Here is a 17,974-nt window from a genome sequence, read left to right as displayed (position 1 = left end):
GTAGCCCAGTGACTGTCAGTGTGTGTGGAACCCGTACCCCAGTGAGAGTCAGTGTGTGTGGAACCCATACTCCCTGCCATCCAAGACCCCCTTTCCACCCCCCACCCCCACCCCCTCCAACCCTCCACCCTATCCCTGTAACTCTCTGCAATTATCATGGGCAATCCACCTGACCACACATCTCTGGAGTGTGGGAGGAAACCGGAGCACCCAGAGGAAACCATGCAGACATGGGAAGAATGTGCAGACTCCACACAGACAGACAGTGACCCGAGGCCGGAATGGAACCCGGGACCCGGGCACTGTGAGGCAGCAGTGTTAATGACCTGTCCGTACCGAGTAGTTGTCTTCCCTTCTCTCATTGAAGGCTGTTGCGATGCTTGACTGTACGGCCAGGATCCAGTTTTGCTGGTGTTTTTCAGAATCAGCCTGTAGCATACAACTCCTATCAGGAAAAAGGAACAAAAATCATTCCAATATTGACCCTGGGTCGAGGCCACACACACACCGAAACAGAACAAAGAAAATTACAGCACAGGAACAGGCCCTTCGGCCCCTCCAAGCCTGCACCGACCATGCTGTCCAACTGAACTAAAACCCCCTACCCTTCCGGGGACCATATCCCTCTATTCCCATCCTATTCGTGTATTTGTCAAGATGCCCCTTAAAAGTCACTATCGTATCTGCTTCCACTACCTCCCCCGGCATTGAGATCCAGGCACCCACCATCCTGTGTAAAAAACCTGCCTCGTACATCTCCTTTAAACCTTGCCCCTTGCACCTTAAACCTGTGCCCCCTAGTAATTGATTCTTCCACCCTGGGGAAAAGCTTCTGACTATCCACTCTGTCCGTGCCCCTCATAATCTTGTAGACTTCTATCAGGTCGCCCCTCAATCTCCGTCGTTCCAGTGAGAACAAACCAAGTTTCTCCAACCTCTCCTCACAGCTGATGATGCCCTCCATACCAGGCAACATCCTGGTAAATCTTCCGGGGACCATATCCCTCCATTCCCATCCTCTTCATGTATTTGTCAAGACGCCCCCTAAAAGTCATTTTTTGGGTTTTCTTTTTCAAAACACAAAAGGTAAAAAGGAAAAATTGTACAGAGGCTGGCCAGCAAACCCCCCCTCCCCCCCCCCCCCGCCCACCTCTGGCTGCCCCATTCCCTATATACCTTCTACATGTCTTCAGACTGTCTTCTGCCTAAGAGAGAGCTCCACCCTCTGGGGAGACTATCCACTCTCATCCTAACTGGTCCCTTAAGTGAGATGACCTTCTTCTGCTGTGTTGACCTTGAAATAACATTCACCACAATCTGTGCTCTCTCATCCTTGATCCTTTTACGCGAGGGGACAGTTCCTCCCTGTCCATCCCCCTCCTGATTTTGATTTTCTTGATCAAATCTCCTCTTCGCATTCTTCCCCTCCAAGGAGAGGAGTCCCAAGTTCTCCAATCCATCCCCATAACTGAAGCTTCTCATCCCTGGAACCAGGGGGAAGGCAATGAAAACCACTGGAATTGGCAGCCTTGGCCTGGCCTCTCTGCCAACCACATCCTCCGTCTGCCCTCGCCCAGCCCGCTGCCGGGGGCTGGTGTGCCGCTGGCTGTGAGGAACAACTCACTTTGAGGGGGACACGACTTCAAAGCAGAATCTCCTCTCGCTGTCTGCGCCGCTCTTAACCGTACACAGCCGCAGATCCTCCACGACAACCGTCAAGTTATCCTGCAACGTCAAAGAATAATCAACCGATTAGCCAATCCCAGAACCACGCACAGTCTCAAACCCCTTCCCGTTCCGAGTCCGTTCCATCTCTTTAATTCTTTGCCGGGATGCGGGCATCACTGGGCAAGGCCAGTGTTTGTTACCCCAGGCCTAATTCAACTCGGCCAATTCAGAGGAGGGTCAAGGGTCAACATGTAGGGTCACATGTAGGCCAGGCCAGGTAAGGATGGCAGATTTCCTTCCTTAAAGGGGAATTCGTGAACCAGATGTGGTTTTGTGACAATTGCTCACTATTACTAGACTAGCTTTTTTTAAAATTCCAGATGCAGTATAAAGTGGATGAATGTGAGGTTATCCAGTTTGGTAGCAATAATAGGAAGACAGATTATTATTTGAAATATCACATTAATGAAATGAAAGTGTAAATTGAGAGAGATGGATACTCATCGAGACCTTGGAGTCCTCGTGCATCAGTCGCTGAAAGTAAGCGCGCAGGTTCAGCAGGCAGTAAAGAAGGCAAATGGTTAGTTGGCCTTCGAGAGGATTTGAGTATAGGGATAGGGATGTTTTGCTGCAAATGTACAGGGCGTTGGTGAGGCCACACCTGGAGTACTGTGTGCAGTTTTGGTGTCCTTATCTGAGGAAGGATGTCCTTGCTATAGAGGGAGTGCAGCGAAGGTTTACCAGGGTGATTCCTGGGATGGCAGGTCTGTCAGATGAGGAGAGACTAAGTCGGTTAGGATTATATTCACTGGAGTATAGATGAGTGAGAGGGGATCTCACAGAAATTTTTAAAATTCTAACAGGGTTAGACAGGGTAGATTCAGAAAGAATGTTCCCAATGGTGGGGGAGGAGTCCAGAACTAGGGGTTCATAGTTTGAGGATAAGGGGTAAACCTTTTAGGACTGAGGTGGGGAGAAATTTCTTCACCCAGAAGGTGGTGAATGTGCAGAATTCACTCCCACAGAAAGTAGTTGAGGCCAAAACGTTGTGTGATTTCAAGAAGAAATTAGATATCGCTCTTGGGGCTTGTAATGTAGGCAATTGAGGTTGGCCTGTTAAAACGCCAAGTCCCTGATTAAGGGCCAAATTGATGGGCCAATCAGGGAGCCTCTTGCTTTGTACTTAACCAAGCGTGTCAGTTCCTCTGGGACTCCTCGGTGTAGACTGTAACTGAAAGCACTCTATGCTGTTGTCAGACTTGTAAATAAAGGGATTTTGGTGAAGGGACTTCTGCCTCCGAGGGCTTTTTCAGGGCTAAAGGGATTGAGGGATATGGGAGCGAGGAGGGATTAGGATATTGAATTTGATGATCAGCCATGATCAAAATGAATGGCGGGGCAGCTTCGAAGGGCTGAATGGCCTCCTCCCGCTTCTAGTTTCTATGTTTCTGTGAATTGTAGTACCGCCAGCTGGGGATTTGAACCCTTTGAGCATCAGTCGGGGCCTCTGGGTTACTATTCCATGGACGTTATGACTGCACCTCTGTCTCCACATGCACTGCTGCTGCATTGTGGCAGTAATTCTGCCCAGCGGGTGTGTCTGGAACTGGTTTCACCGTCCCCTCTGTAACTGGGGAGCACGTGGAAGCGCATGGAAGATAATTCCAGGAGCCACGAGCAGTCAACCTCACCTTCAGCTTCTTCTGGTAGACCAGCTGGTTATTCTGAATGGAGAACCATCGCCTGGGAGGACAGAGCAGAAGAGAAACGGTGTGAGAAGGACAGGGAGGGATGCGGCCAGGCTGACAGTAAGAGATGGCGGAGAATCTGAACCAAGAGGTCATCTCGGCCAGAATGAAAAGCTGACACCGTCTCAAAGCAGGAAGCGCCAGACCACATCTCTCAACATCTCACCCATTCACACCTCTGACAGCAACACCTCCCTCGCTTCTCTTGCTGATAATAAGTACAGAATCATCGCATCGACACAGGAAAGCAGAGAGGGAGACCATGCGGACGTGAGAGCCCTCAAAGAGATGTTTATTCCACACACCTCCCCGTCCCGCATTCATAGAATAGAATCCCTACAGTGCAGAACAAGGCCATTTGGCCCATCGAGTCTGCACCGACCACAATCCCACCCAGCTCCTATGCCCATAACCCCACATATTTACCCTGTTAATTCCCCTGACACTGAGGGACAATTTAGCACGGCCAATCCACCTAACCTGGGGGTGGCACAGCGGTTAGCGCTGCTGTCTCACAGCGCCAGGGATCCGGGTTCGATTCCCGGCTCGGGTCACTGTCTGTGCAGAGTCTGCACATTCTCCCCGTGTCTGCGTGGGTTTCCTCCGGGTGCTCCGGTTTCCTCCCACAGTGCAAAGATGTGCTGATTAGGTGGATTGGCCGTGCTAAATTGACCCTTAGTGTCTTGGGATGTCAGAGGGATCAGCAGGGTAAATATGTAGAGTTACGGGGATAGGATCTGGGTGGGATTGTGGTCGGCGCAGACTCGATGGGCCGAATGGCCTCCTTCTGCACTGTCGGGTTCTTTGATTCTATGATCCCGCACATCTTTCGGACTGTGGGCGGAAACAGGAGCACCCGGAGGAAACCCACGCAGACATGGGGAGAAAGTCCAGACTCCACACAGACAGTGACCCAAGGCTGGAATCGAACCTTGGTCCTTGCCGATGTAAGGCAGCAGTGCTAACCACTGTGCCACCATGCAGCCATTCCTCTGTCCAATTCTTAGTCAAATCAGTTTCTGCTTTCGATCACCCAGATGTGAATCTGTCATGGGAACCCCACCCGGGGGGCGTAAAGGTGAGTTTTGCACCCCCCCCCCCCCCGACCAAGGAGGAGAGGTACATGGTGAGGCCTTGGCCAGGCAATGTCCCTGGCACTGATTGGCCACTGCCAGCTTGCCATGCCAATCTGGCAGTGCCAACCTGTGCCAAAGGGTCGGTGCCAGGGGGCAGATCCTAGTGGGAGCCACATCAGGGGAGGGGTGGGGAGTGGGGGGCCACTGGGATTCACTTGTGGATGCCCCAGTCTTTGGGGCAGAGAGCTCCAGAGATTCACCACCCTCTGTGAGAAGAAATTCCTCCGCATCTCAGTTTTAAATGACTGGCCCGTTATCTTGTAGCTGTATCTCCTTGTGTGACACGGTGGCACAGTGGGTTAGCACTGCAGCCTCACAGCGCAAGGGTCCCGGGTTCGATTCCCGGCTTGGGGTCACTGTCCGTGCGATGTCTGCACGTTCTCCCCGTGTCTGCGTGGGTTTCCTCCGGGTGCTCCGGTTTCCTCCCACACTCCAAAAGATGTGCAGGTTAGGTTGATTGGGGCCATGCTAAATTGCCCCCTGGTGTCAGGGGGATTAGCGGGGTAAATATGTGGGCTTACGGGGATAGGGCCTGGGTGGGATTGTGGTCGCTGCTGGCTCGATGGACCAAATGGCCTCCTGCACTGTCGGGATTCTATGAGACTCTCGAGTGAAAACATCTCACCATTTACACTGTCAAGCCCTCATCAGGATCTTATATGTTCGAATAAGGTCACCCCTCATTCATCTAAACTCCAAGTAATACAGACCCAGACTGCTTAGCCTTCCTTGATAGGACAACTCTCTCTGTGCCCCCCTTATCAACGCCCTCCCTTTTTATTTGTAACAGCTTCCTCACCCAGTCATCCCCTCACCCACATCGCTACCCTGCATTGGGAAGTCCAACAGCTTACTAAATTATCCACAATCTTACTGAATCACAGAATACTACAGTGCAAAAGGGGCCCTTCGGCCCATCGAGTCTGCACCGACGCAGGCAAGGCCCTGACCTGCCCACCTAATCCCACTTGCCAGCACTTGGCCCGTAGCCTTGAATGTTATGGCGTGCCAAGTACTCATCCAGGTACTTTTTAAAGGATGTGAGGCCTCCCTCACTCTCCCAGGCAGCGCATTCCAGACCCTCACCACCCTCTGAGTAAAAACGTTTTTCCCCCCTAAACCTCCCACCCCTCACTTTTAACTTCTGTCCCCTCGTGACTGACCCTTCAACTCAGGAGAACGGCTGCTCCCTATCCACCCTGTCCATGCCCCTCATAATCTTGTACACCTCGATCAGGTCACCCCTCCGTCTTCTCTGCTCCAGAGAAAACAACCCAAGCCTATCCAACCTCTCTCCATGACTTAGATGTTCCATCCCAGGCAGCACCCTGGTGAATCTCCTCTGCACCTCCTCCATTGCGTTCATGTCCTTCCTCTAATGTGGCGACCAGAACTGCACACAGTGCTCCAGCTGTGGCCTCACCAAAGTTCTATACAACTCCAACATGACCTCTCTGCCTTTGTAATCTATACCCCGATTGATGAAGGCCTTATGCCTTTTTCAACACCCTATTAAACTGCCTTTCCACCTTCAGAGATCTGTGGACAAACACACCAAGGTCCTTTTGTTCTTTGGAATTTCTCAGTGTCAGACCTTTCATGATATAATTCCAAATTACAGCGAAACTCAACAAGAAACGTTGCAAAGCGGGGAGATTTTGCAAGTTGCTCAGGGAACGCCCAACCGAAAAACTTTTCCTTGACCCCCCCCCTGTCCAGTGGTGGGGGGAAGGGAATTGAGATTCGGACGAACTCACACAGGCCGGAGGAGAGTTGAAATGTGGCGGTGCCCACTTTAAGCTTGGAGGAAGGGAAGTTGATGATACCTGTTCCAGGTTTTGAATGCGTTACTGGCTCGTTTGTACAGGTAACCCTCCATGACGACACCGTTTGGGGCGTCCATGTTAAACTCTACCACCAAATCGTCGTAAACCGCATCCTGTGGAAGGGAGAGATCTTTAATGAGAGGGGCAACATTGTAAACAGGCACCCTCGACACCCCTCGCCCCACTCCCCCCAATCTCTCTCAAGGGGTGGGGGAAGACGTTTCACCTACTTGGGCCTGTCTCAAAATTCAATTGGATCAATGAACTGCATCTTAACTCCATCGACTCACCTTGCCTCCGTCACCTTCATCAAAGAAAAGTGAAAGATTATTCTCAATTTTGACAGTGTTCCCGCCCCATTCCCTCCACCCCCGCGCCCTCCCCGCCCCCCCCTCAACGCCCCCCCCACCCGCCCCCCCTCAACCCCCCCACCCACCCCCCCGCCCCCCCCCCAAACCACCCCCCCCTCACCCACCCCCCCCACCCCCCCCAACCCCCCCAACCCCCCCCCCCCTCACCCACCCCCCCCCACCACCCCCCACCCCCCCGCCCCCCTCCGCCCCACCCACCACACCCCCCCGGAGCCTCAACAGTATTTTGGGGGACAGAGATCTAAATTCCCACTCCCCCTCTGTGTGAGGAGATGCTTCCCGACATTCCCACACGGCCTGGCTCCAATTTGAGGCACGGTGGCACAGTGGGTTAGCACTGCTGCCTCACAGCGCCAGGGACCTGGGTTCGATTCCCGGCTTGGGTCACTGTCTGTGTGGAGTCTGCACGTTCTCCCCCGTGTCTGCGTGGGTTTCTTCCGGGTGCTCCGGTTTCCTCCCGTAGATGTGCGGGTTAGGTGAATTGGCCGTGCTAAATTGTCCCTTAGTGTCAGGGGGACTAGCTAGGTTCAATGCATGGGGTTATGGGGATAGGGCCTGGGTGGGGTTGTGGTCAGTGCAGACTCGATGGGCTGAATGGCCTCCTTCTGCACTGTAGGGATTCTAGGATTGTAGGACCTGGGTTCAATTCCCAGCCTTGGGTGACTGTCATAGAATCCTGACAGTGCAGAAGGAGGCCATTCTGCCCAATAAGTCTGTACCGGCCACAGTCCCACCCAGGCCCTATCCCCACAACCCCACATATTCACCCTGCAAATCCCCTGACACTAAGGGGCAATTTAGCATGGTCAATCTATCTAACCCACACATCTTAGGAGTGTGGGAGGAAACCGGAGCACCCGGAGGAAACCCACGCAGACACGGGGAGAACGTGCAGACTCCACACAGACAATGACCCAAGGCCGGAATTGAACCCGGGTCCCGGGCACTGTGAGGCTGCAGTGATAATCACTGTGTACGTTCAGATAAACTGGATTCTTTTCAGGTCAAAAGTCTTTGACCCATTTGCAAGCCTGCGCGGTCGACAGGTGAGCAATAATCTGATCAAGAAGCCAATTTCTTGCAGGATAGCGGTGAGGTGCTGGATTGATTCCACAATCTGCAAAATTCCAACTGCTGGGTTGTAACTCCCAGCTCCATGTGACTGATGGTTTTCCCAGTAGAAATACCCCTATATCACTGGTATAGCTCCAGTGTACCACAGACAGGCATCATGGGACAGTGTAGAGGGAGCTTTACTCTGTATCTAACCCCGTGCTGTACCTGTCCTGGGAGTGTTTGATGGGGACAGTGTAGAGGGAGCTTTACTCTGTATCTAACCCCGTGCGGTACCTGTCCTGGGAGTGTTTGATGGGGGACAGTGTAGAGGGAGCTTTACTCTGTATCTAACCCTGTGCTATACCTGTCCTGGGAGTGTTTGATGGGGACAGTGTAGAGGGAGCTTTACTCTGTATCTAACCCCGTGCTGTACCTGTCCTGGGAGTGTTTGATGGGGACAGTGTCGAGGCATCTTTACTCTGTATCTAACCCCGTGCTGTCCCTGTCCTGGGAGTGTTTGATGGGGACAGTGTAGAGGGAGCTTTACTCTGTATCTAACCCCGTGCTGTACCTGTCCTGGGAGTGTTTGATGGGGGACAGTGTAGAGGGAGCTTTACTCTGTATCTAACCCCGTGCTGTACCTGTCCTGGGAGTGTTTGATGGGGACAGTGTTGAGGCATCTTTACTCTGTATCTAACCCCGTGCTGTCCCTGTCCTGGGAGTGTTTGATGGGGACAGTGTAGAGGGAGCTTTACTCTGTATCTAACCCCGTGCTGTACCTGTCCTGGGAGTGTTTGATGGGGGACAGTGTAGAGGGAGCTTTACTCTGTATCTAATTCCGTGCTGTACCTGTCTTGGGAGTGTTTGATGGGGGACAGTGTAGAGGGAGCTTTACTCTGTATCTAACCCCGTGTTGTACCTGTCCTGGGAGTGTTTGATGGGGACAGTGTAGAGGGAGCTTTACTCTGTATCTAACCCCGCGCTGTACCTGTCCTGGGAGTGTATGATGGGGACAGTGTAGAGGGAGCTTTACTCTGTATCTAATCCTGTGCTGTACCTGTCCTGGGAGTGTTTGATGGGGGACAGTGTAGAGGGAGCTTTACTCTGTATCTAACCCCGCGCTGTACCTGTCCTGGGAGTGTTTGATGGGGGACAGTGTAGAGGGAGCTTTACTCTGTATCTAATTCCGTGCTGTACCTGTCTTGGGAGTGTTTGATGGGGGACAGTGTAGAGGGAGCTTTACTCTGTATCTAACCCCGTGTTGTACCTGTCCTGGGAGTGTTTGATGGGGACAGTGTAGAGGGAGCTTTACTCTGTATCTAACCCCGCGCTGTACCTGTCCTGGGAGTGTATGATGGGGACAGTGTAGAGGGAGCTTTACTCTGTATCTAATCCTGTGCTGTACCTGTCCTGGGAGTGTTTGATGGGGACAGTGTAGAGGGAGCTTTACTCTGTATCTAACCCCGCACTGTACCTGTCCTGGGAGTGTTTGATGGGGGACAGTGTAGAGGGAGCTTTACTCTGTATCTAACCCCGTGCTGTACCTGTCCTGGGAGTGTTTGATGGGGGACAGTGTAGAGGGAGCTTTACTCTGTATCTAACCGAACAATGGAGTGTAAATATTGCAGTATGAAAGAAGGAATCTCCAGTCGGTCTGGGAAGTGAAGTCACTGTCACTCAGTATCACAAGGGGGTCACGTACAAGATAACTTTAAACAGTGCTGCTTACTACCCAGCATGCAGCTGTGTTGTTGCTGTGGGTATGAATTCCCAGCATGCTTTTCTCCGACCTCACCTTCTGTTTGATGGCGGAGTGGCGTTGCTCCATATCTCGCTTATCTCTTGCCGAGTTGAGCACGAGCTGGTGTAACTGTGGAACAGAGAAACACATCACTGAAAACTACCACAATCTCCTTCCTTCCAAAACATATTCTCCCACTTCCCGATTGAGGATGCTCATCCGGGCTGGGATCCGGGCTGCCTCGGACAGATTCCTTTCCCAAGGATCCAATTTTCATACGTACCTGCTTACAAGATATTCATAGAATCCCTACAGTGCAGAAGGAGGCCATTCAGCCCATCGATCCTGCACCAACTCCCCGACAGAGCAATTTACTCAGGCCCTATCCATATAATCACCCCGCTAATCCCCATAACCCACATATCTTTGGACACTAAGAGGCAATTTAGCATGGCCAATCCACCTAACCTGCACACCTGCTCGCAAGTGGGGTCTAACCAGGGTTTTGTCTACCTGCAGCCTAACCTCTGTGTCCCTATACCCCAGTCATAAAAATCATAGAATCCCACAGTGCGACGGAGGCCATTTGGCCCATTCAGTCTGCACTGACCACAATCCCACCCAGGCCCTATCCCCACAATCCCATACACTTACCCTGGCTAGTCCTCCTGACATTAGGGTCAATTTAACATGGCCAATCCACCTAACCTCCACATCTTTGGAGTGTGGGAGGAAACCGGGGCACCCGGAGGAAACCCACGCAGACACGGGGAGAATGTGCAAACTCCACACAGATAGTGACCCGAGGCCGGGAATCGAACCCAGGTCCCTGGTGCTGTGAGGCAGCAGTGCCAACCCACTGTGTCACCGTGCTGCCCCTGAAGTCCAGGGATCATTCTTGTAAACCTACGCTGCATTCCCTCCAAGGCCAATGCATCCTTCTCTAGGTGTTGGGCCCAGATCCACTTACAAGTGGGGTCTAACCAGGGTTTTGTATTGCTGCAGCCTAACCTCTGTGTCCCTGTACTCCAGAGACTCGGGATATAAAGGCCAACGCTCCATTAACCGCCCTGGTTATTTTCCTATGAGAAAGGGTTGGATCCTGACGCATTCTGTCGTTTCAGGGAGACAATGAATGCGGCCCAGTGTCACGCTTCCTGTTGCAGACTGTGTGTGGGCAGATAGGAGGGTTACCCTGGGAGGACAAGTCCAGCACAGTGTGTTCCGAGACTGCAGAGAGTCAAACATTCACGAGACAGGAATGAAACAGCGTTCTCTGTCTCCTTATCTCTCTCTGCGTCAATGGGTGTGACTCTCTCTATAAGTCCGTCCTCAGCCTTTCTCTGGTCAATTCTGCCTCTACTCAGTGATGGCAAAGATTTTTTAAATCATACTCATCCATGGGGATGGTGTCGGAGTCACTGGTCGTGAATGTAGCCCAATCCATCACGCAACCAGCCTCCCATTCATTGACTCTGTCTACACTTCCCGCTGCCTCGGGGAAAAGCAGCCAGCATAATTACGGACCCCACGCACCCCAGACATTCTCTCTTCCACCTTCTTCTGTTGGGAAAAAGATACAAAAGTCTGAGGTCACGTACCAACCGACTCGAGAACAGCTTCTTCCCTGTTGCTGTCAGACTTTTGAATGGACCTACCTCGCATTAAGTTGATCTTTCTCTACTTTCCTTCTCTCTGAACAGTATGTTTTGTCTGTATAGCGTGCAAGAAACAATACTTTTCACTGTATACTAATACATGTGACAATAATAAATCAAATCAAAAATCACATTGATTGCCCATCCCTAATTGTCCCTTGAGAAGGTGGCGATGAGGTGAATTCTTGAACCCGCTCCAGTCCCTGAGGCATAGGTACATCCACAGCGCTGTTAGTGAGGGGATTTTGACCCAGTAACAGTGAAGGAACGCATTTGGAATACTGCATCCAGTTCTGATCGCCACACTACCAGAAGGACGTGGAGGCTTTAGAGAGAGTGCAGAGGTGGTTTACCGGGATGTTGCCTGGTATGGAGGGGCTTAGTTATGAGGAGAGATTGGGTAAACTGGGGTTGTTCTCACTGGAAAGACGGAGGATGCGGGGTGAACTAATAGAGGTGTATAAAATTATGAAAGGCATAGATAGGGTGAACGGTGGGAAGCTTTTTCCCAGGTCGGTGGTGACGTTCACGAGGGGTCATAGGTTCAAGGTGAGGGGGGGGAGGTTTAACACGGATATCAGAAGGACGTATTTTACACAGAGGGTGGTGGGGGCCTGGAATGCGCTGCCGGACAAGGTGGTGGAGGTGGACACACTGGGAACGTTTAAGACTTATCTAGATAGCCATATGAACGGAGTGGGAATGGAGGGATACAAAAGAATGGTCTAGTTTGGACCAGGGAGCGGCGCGGGCTTGGAGGGCCGAAGGGCCTGTTCCTGTGCTGTACTGTTCTTTGGAACGGTTGTTATATTCCCCAGTCGGGATGGTGAGTGACTCGGAGGGGAAATTGCAGGTGATGGTCCGCTGGTGAGACAGGAAGATAAGGAAATCTCTGCAGGAGACAATAATTCCCATCGCTGTGACACCAGGCTCCTTGTCCGTAGCTCAGTCAACCCTGGGACAGGTTACTGAGATAACAGTAAATGCAAAGTTGGTGTTCTCTCCTGCACACTGGCTCCCCATCCCTGTTACAAAACAGGACGCACGTCTTAAACTGAGATAAGCTACAGGGGAAGGGAATTAGGAGTCGCGGGATATATCTCTCCAATAACTGTAACGCGCTGTACCCTTCTCAATTTTAAGAGAATTCAGGCTGTTGGGGGGGTGGGGGGGGGGAGGTTGGGTGGGGGGGGAGGGGGGGGGGGCGGAGGGGGCGGGGGGCCAGCTCCACAAGCCAACCAATTACACACGGCACAGAAAGAGTCCATTCGGAATCGACACTTCAAAAAAAGTTATCCAATTATTCCCCTTCCCCCTAATGACACAGAGGCCACAGATAGAGAGAGCATCAATATAAAATACACGCAGTGACGGAGAGGCTCACACACTGAGGGTAAAGTCAGTGAGACAGAGACTGAGACTGAGGGTAAGGGCAATGAGACAGAGACAGACACAGAGGGAAAGGGCAGTGAGACAGAGACACACACTGAGGGTAAGGACAGTGAGACAGAGACACACACTGAGGGTAAGGACAGTGAGACAGAGACACACACTGAGGGTAAGGACAGTGAGACAGAGACACACACTGAGGGTAAGGACAGTGAGACAGAGACAGAGACTGAGGGTAAGGGCAGTGAGACAGAGACAGAGACTGAGGGTAAGGGCAGTGAGACAGAGAGGGACACTGAGGGTAAGGGCAGTGAGACAGAGAGGGACACACAGAGGGACAAACAGAGATGATGAAGTATCAGCGAGTGGCTGGGTGAGTGTGAGAGAATGTGAGGGAGTGATGTTAGAATTCTGTTGCTGTATCTCTGTTAAAGCACTGGGACACATCACCGCACGATCGAGGGTTCACTCCACACCCTACCTGCTCTGCCAGCTGCTTCTTGTAAGCGTCGAGATTCCGGAGGGTATCGAAGCCCTGGGTGAAGAAACTGGACTGTGCGTCCATGAAAGACACCATCTGTAACCAATCATATCAATGTTCGGATGGGTATGGGGCAATCCGAGTCAGCGCAAACCGCAGGACATACACTCAGGAGGAGGTACAGACAGAATTATCAGACACATTTACCAATGGGTGTTGGTGCTGTCCACTCAATGTGGCACTGGGTCACACTGCCCACCCCGTGCGGTCCTGAGGCAAAGGCCCACCTCAGCGTTCAATCCCAGACAGTTCTGATCTCAATTGGGGAACTTTAACAGAACTCAAAGAATCATAGAATCCCAACAGAGCACAAGAGGCCATTCGGCCCATCGGTTTTGCACCGACTCTCTGATAGAGTATCTTACACTGGCCCTTTCCCCATCACCCAACACATTGATCCGACTAATCAACAAAACTTGCACATCTTTGGACACGAAGGGGCAATTTACCATGGCCAATCCCCCTAACCTACACATCTTTGGACACTAAGGGGCAATTTAGCATGGCCAATCCACCTAACCTACACATCTTTGGACACTAAGGGGCTATTTAGCATGGCCAATCCACCCAACCTGCACATCTTTGGACACTAAGGGGCTATTTAGCATGGCCAATCCCCCTAACCTACACATCCTTGGACACTAAGGAGCAATTTAGCATGGCCAATCCCCCTCACCTGCACATCTTTGGACACTAAGGGGCAATTTAGCATGGCCAATCCACCCAACCTGCACATCTTTGGACACTAAGGGGCAATTTAGCATGGCCAATCCCCCTAACCTGCACATCCTTGGACACTAAGGGGCAATTTAGCATGACCAATCCCTCTAACCTACACATCTTTGGACACCAAGGGGCAATTTAGCATGGCCAATCCACCTAATCCGCACATCTTTGGACACGAAGGTGCAATTTACCATGGCCAATTCACCCAACCCGCACCTAGAATCATAGAATCCTACAGTGCAGAAGGAGGCCATTCGGCCCATCGAGTCTGCACCGACCACAATCCCACCCAGGCCCTATCTCCATAGCCCCATGCATCCAGCCTAGCTAGTCCCCTTGACACTAAGGGACAATTAGCACGGCCAATCCACCTAACCATCTTTAGACCGTCGGAGGAAACCGGAGCACCCGGAGGAAACGCACGCAGACACGGGGAGAACGTACAGACTGCGCATAGATGGTAACCCAAGCCGGGAATTGAACCCGGGTCCCTGGAGGTGTGAAGCAGTAGTGCTAACCACTGTGCCACCGTGTCGCTCATTGGTTAGAATCTGGAGCGGGAGGAAGTAGCTGCGTTTCCCACGGCCATTCACTGACTCCTCATTGGAGGGTGCAGTGTGGATGAGGGGAGAGTTAGCTGAGCTGTGAGTTCACTGGTGTGCACACTCCAAGCTGGTGGGTGCGGTTTGGTTGCTAGCTTGGCACCGGGGGTGTGGGGGAGTGCGGGGGCATGTGGAACAGTAAGCTACTGAGCGGTTACAAGACCAAGACACAATAAAGATCAATCAATCAAACCACCCACCCCATTCCGAGACCTCAGCCCATCAAATACTGGCCAAAAGTGGGACGTGGGAGATCAGAAGGATACTCACAAACTGTAACATCTCATTCTTCTTCTTTGCTTGAATAACATTTATCTGGAATAGAAATGGACAGGAGAGAATTTCACATAATGAACAGATGGTTAAACTCAACTCAGATATAGATCTCCCTCTACACTGTCCCCGCTTCTTACTGTGTTTACCCCAGTCCAACTCCGACATCTCCACATCATGCCCATCAAACATTCCCAGGACAGGTACAGCACGGGGTGAGATACAGAGTAAATCTCCCTCTACACTGTCCCCATCAAACACTCCCAGGACAGGTACAGCACGGGGTTAGATACAGAGTAAAGCTCCCTCTACACTGCCCCCCATCAAACACTCCCAGGACAGGTGCAGCACGGGGTTAGATACAGAGTAAATCTCCCTCTACACTGTCCCCATCAAACACTCCCAGGACAGCTACAGCACGGGGTTAGATACAGAGTAAAGCTCCCTCTACACTGTCCTCCATCAAACACTCCCAGGACAGGTACAGCACGGGGTTAGATACAGAGTAAAGCTCCCTCTACATTGTCCCCATCAAACACTCCCAGGACAGGTACAGCACGGGGTTAAATACAGAGTAAAGCTCCCTCTACATTGTCCCCATCAAACACTCCCAGGACAGGTACAGCACGGGGTTAAATACAGAGTAAAGCTCCCTCTACATTGTCCCCATCAAACACTCCCAGGACAGGTACAGCACGGGGTTAGATACAGAGTAAAGCTCCCTCTACACTGTCCCCCATCAAACACTTCCAGGACAGGTACAGCACGGGGTTAGATACAGAGTAAAGCTCCCTCTACACTGTCCCCCATCAAACATTCCCAGGACAGGTACAGCATGGGGTTAGATACAGAGTAAAGCTCCCTCTACACTGTCCCCATCAAACACTCCCAGGAAAGGTACAGCACGGGGTTAGACACAGAGTAAAGCTCCCTCTACACTGTCCCCCATCAAACACTCCCAGGACAAGTACAGCACGGGGTTAGATACAGAGTAAACCTCCCTCTACACTGTCCCCCATCAAACACTCCCAGGACAGGTACAGCACGGGGTTCGATACAGAGTAATGCTCCCTCTACACTGTCCCCCATCAAACACTCCCAGGACAGGTACAGCACGGGGTTAGATACAGAGTAAAGCTCCCTCTACACTGTCCCCATCAAACACTCCCAGGACAGGTACAGCACGGGGTTAGATACAGAGTAAAGCTCCCTCTGCACTGTCCCCCATCAAACACGCCCAGTTCCACATTGAATATTCCAGTTCTCTTGCAGTGATGATCACTTTCTGTTCTGGGATCAGGGTGCCTAGTTTTCCAACATCCGGAATCCAGTGAGGGGAGAATCAGATCCACCAGATTTTCCTGACCGTACATCCATTGGTCTTGAAGATCCAGTGAGGATCTAATTGATGTGCGGACGTTGATGAGTGGATTTGTGTGGGTTGATGGATATGATTTCCTCTGGCAGACGAGGTTGAGAAAGGACAATGAGGTGTACAGAATGATTCTCTGAGACAATCCCTCTTGGAAAGGGCTGTGGGAATCTCTGTTGAGGCCTGCAGGGTGAGGGTGGTGTTGGGCGTGGCCTGGAGGGAATCAACTGAGGTTTTCAACTGAGATTGCTGAGTTGGTATTGGGCAATATTGACGGGTTTATTTTTATTCGCTCTTGGGATGTGGGTGTCGCTGGGCTGGGTCAGCAATTATTGCCCATCCCTGAGGGCATTTAAGAGTCGACCACATTGGCTGTGGGTCTGGAGTCACATGTAGGCCAGACCGGGTAAAGACGGCAGATTTCCTTCCCTAAAGGGACATTGGTGAACCGGATGGATTTTTCCCACAATCGACAATGGCTTCATGGTCATCATTAGACTTTTAGGACGGCTCGGTGGCACAGTGGTTAGCACTGCTGCCTCACAGCGCCAGGGACCTGGGTTCAATTCCAGCCTCGGGTCACTGTCTGTATGGAGTTTGCACATTCTACCCGTGTCTGCGTGGGTTTCCTCCGGGTGCTCTGGTTTCCTCCCACACTCCAAAGATGTGCAGGTTAGGTGCATTTACCTTGCTAAATTGCCCCTTAGAGTCAGGGAGATTAGCTGGGCAATTACGTGGGGTTAAGGGGATAGGGCCTGGGTGGGATTGTGGTTGCTGTAGACCTGATGGGCCGAATGGCCTCCTGTAGAGATTCTATGAATTCCAAATTTTTACTGAATTGAAATTTCACCATCTGCCGTGGTGGGATTTGAAGTCAGGTCCCCAGGGCATTACCCGGGGTCTCTGGGATACTAGCCCAGCAACAATGCCACAATGCCACTCCCGGAACCAGGATGAGTAAATGGAGTTAACAGGAATGAACCCGCTGAATGACAGGATGGGCTGGAGGGGCCGAACAGCCTCCTCCGGTCTGGAAAAGGGCAGGTTGAAAGCGGAGCTCCACCTGGAGTACGTAGTCCAGTGAGATGTGGCGGAAAGATCTCCGCGCCGTCTGCAGGGCAGTGGTCGCCTCGTCCACCTCGTGCTGCTTCTTGGGTGGGGCCTGAGCGTTCCGATTCAGTGCGTTCTCCAGATCCTCGCTGCCGCGGTCAAAGTGTTTCTTTGTCTCCTTGAACCTCCGCACATCCCTGAGAGAGAGAAAGAACAAAATAACAAGGAAAAAGTCAACCTCCTCACCTGGCAGAGCCGTCTGGGCCCTTCATTGAGCCGTAGGTGCTATATAAATGCAGGTTATTGCTGAACTGTCTTGAAACACTTGACCTTTTATGCTCAAAGCAAAACTTTCCATCGAATCCTAGAATCCCAACAGTGCAGGAAGAGACCATTCAGCCCATCGACTCTGCACCAACAACAATCCCACCCAGATCCGATTCCCATAATCACCCTTCTAATCTACCTGACACTAGGGGGCAATTTAGCACGGCCAATCCACCTAACCCGCACATCTTTTGACACTAAGGGACAATTTAGCATGGCCAATCCCCCTAACCTCCACATCTTTGGACACTAAGGGGAAATTTAGCATGGCCAATCCACCTAACCTGCACATCTTTGGACACTAAGGGGAAATTTAGCATGGCCAATCCACCTAACCTGCACATCTTTGGACACGAAGGGGAAATTTAGCATGGCCAATCCACCTAACCTACACATCTTTGGACACTAAGGGGAAATTTAGCATGGCCGATCCACCTAACCTACACATCTTTGGACACTAAGGGACAATTTAGCATGGCCAATCCACCTA

General features: G+C 51.7%; 1 protein-coding gene across 1 annotated transcript in view; it reads right to left on the bottom strand.

Annotated features, from left to right (window-relative positions):
• LOC144481674 (arf-GAP with coiled-coil, ANK repeat and PH domain-containing protein 2-like) overlaps positions 1-17,974 on the bottom strand; it is a 49,581-nt gene that overhangs the window by 21,378 nt on the left and 10,229 nt on the right. The window contains exons 5-12 of the mRNA XM_078200803.1: positions 17,171-17,354; positions 14,733-14,777; positions 13,075-13,170; positions 9,601-9,675; positions 6,379-6,491; positions 3,360-3,411; positions 1,625-1,725; positions 337-445 (exon numbers count right to left, since the gene is read on the bottom strand). Coding sequence (XP_078056929.1) covers positions 337-445; positions 1,625-1,725; positions 3,360-3,411; positions 6,379-6,491; positions 9,601-9,675; positions 13,075-13,170; positions 14,733-14,777; positions 17,171-17,354 — 775 coding nt within the window. The remainder of the gene's footprint in view (positions 1-336; positions 446-1,624; positions 1,726-3,359; positions 3,412-6,378; positions 6,492-9,600; positions 9,676-13,074; positions 13,171-14,732; positions 14,778-17,170; positions 17,355-17,974) is intronic.

This window comes from Mustelus asterias, chromosome 31 (assembly GCF_964213995.1).
Source record: "Mustelus asterias chromosome 31, sMusAst1.hap1.1, whole genome shotgun sequence".
Classification (NCBI taxonomy): Eukaryota; Metazoa; Chordata; class Chondrichthyes; order Carcharhiniformes; family Triakidae; genus Mustelus; species Mustelus asterias.
Note: the sequence above shows the minus strand (reverse complement) of the source record. Positions and strands in the feature narration are given on the sequence as shown.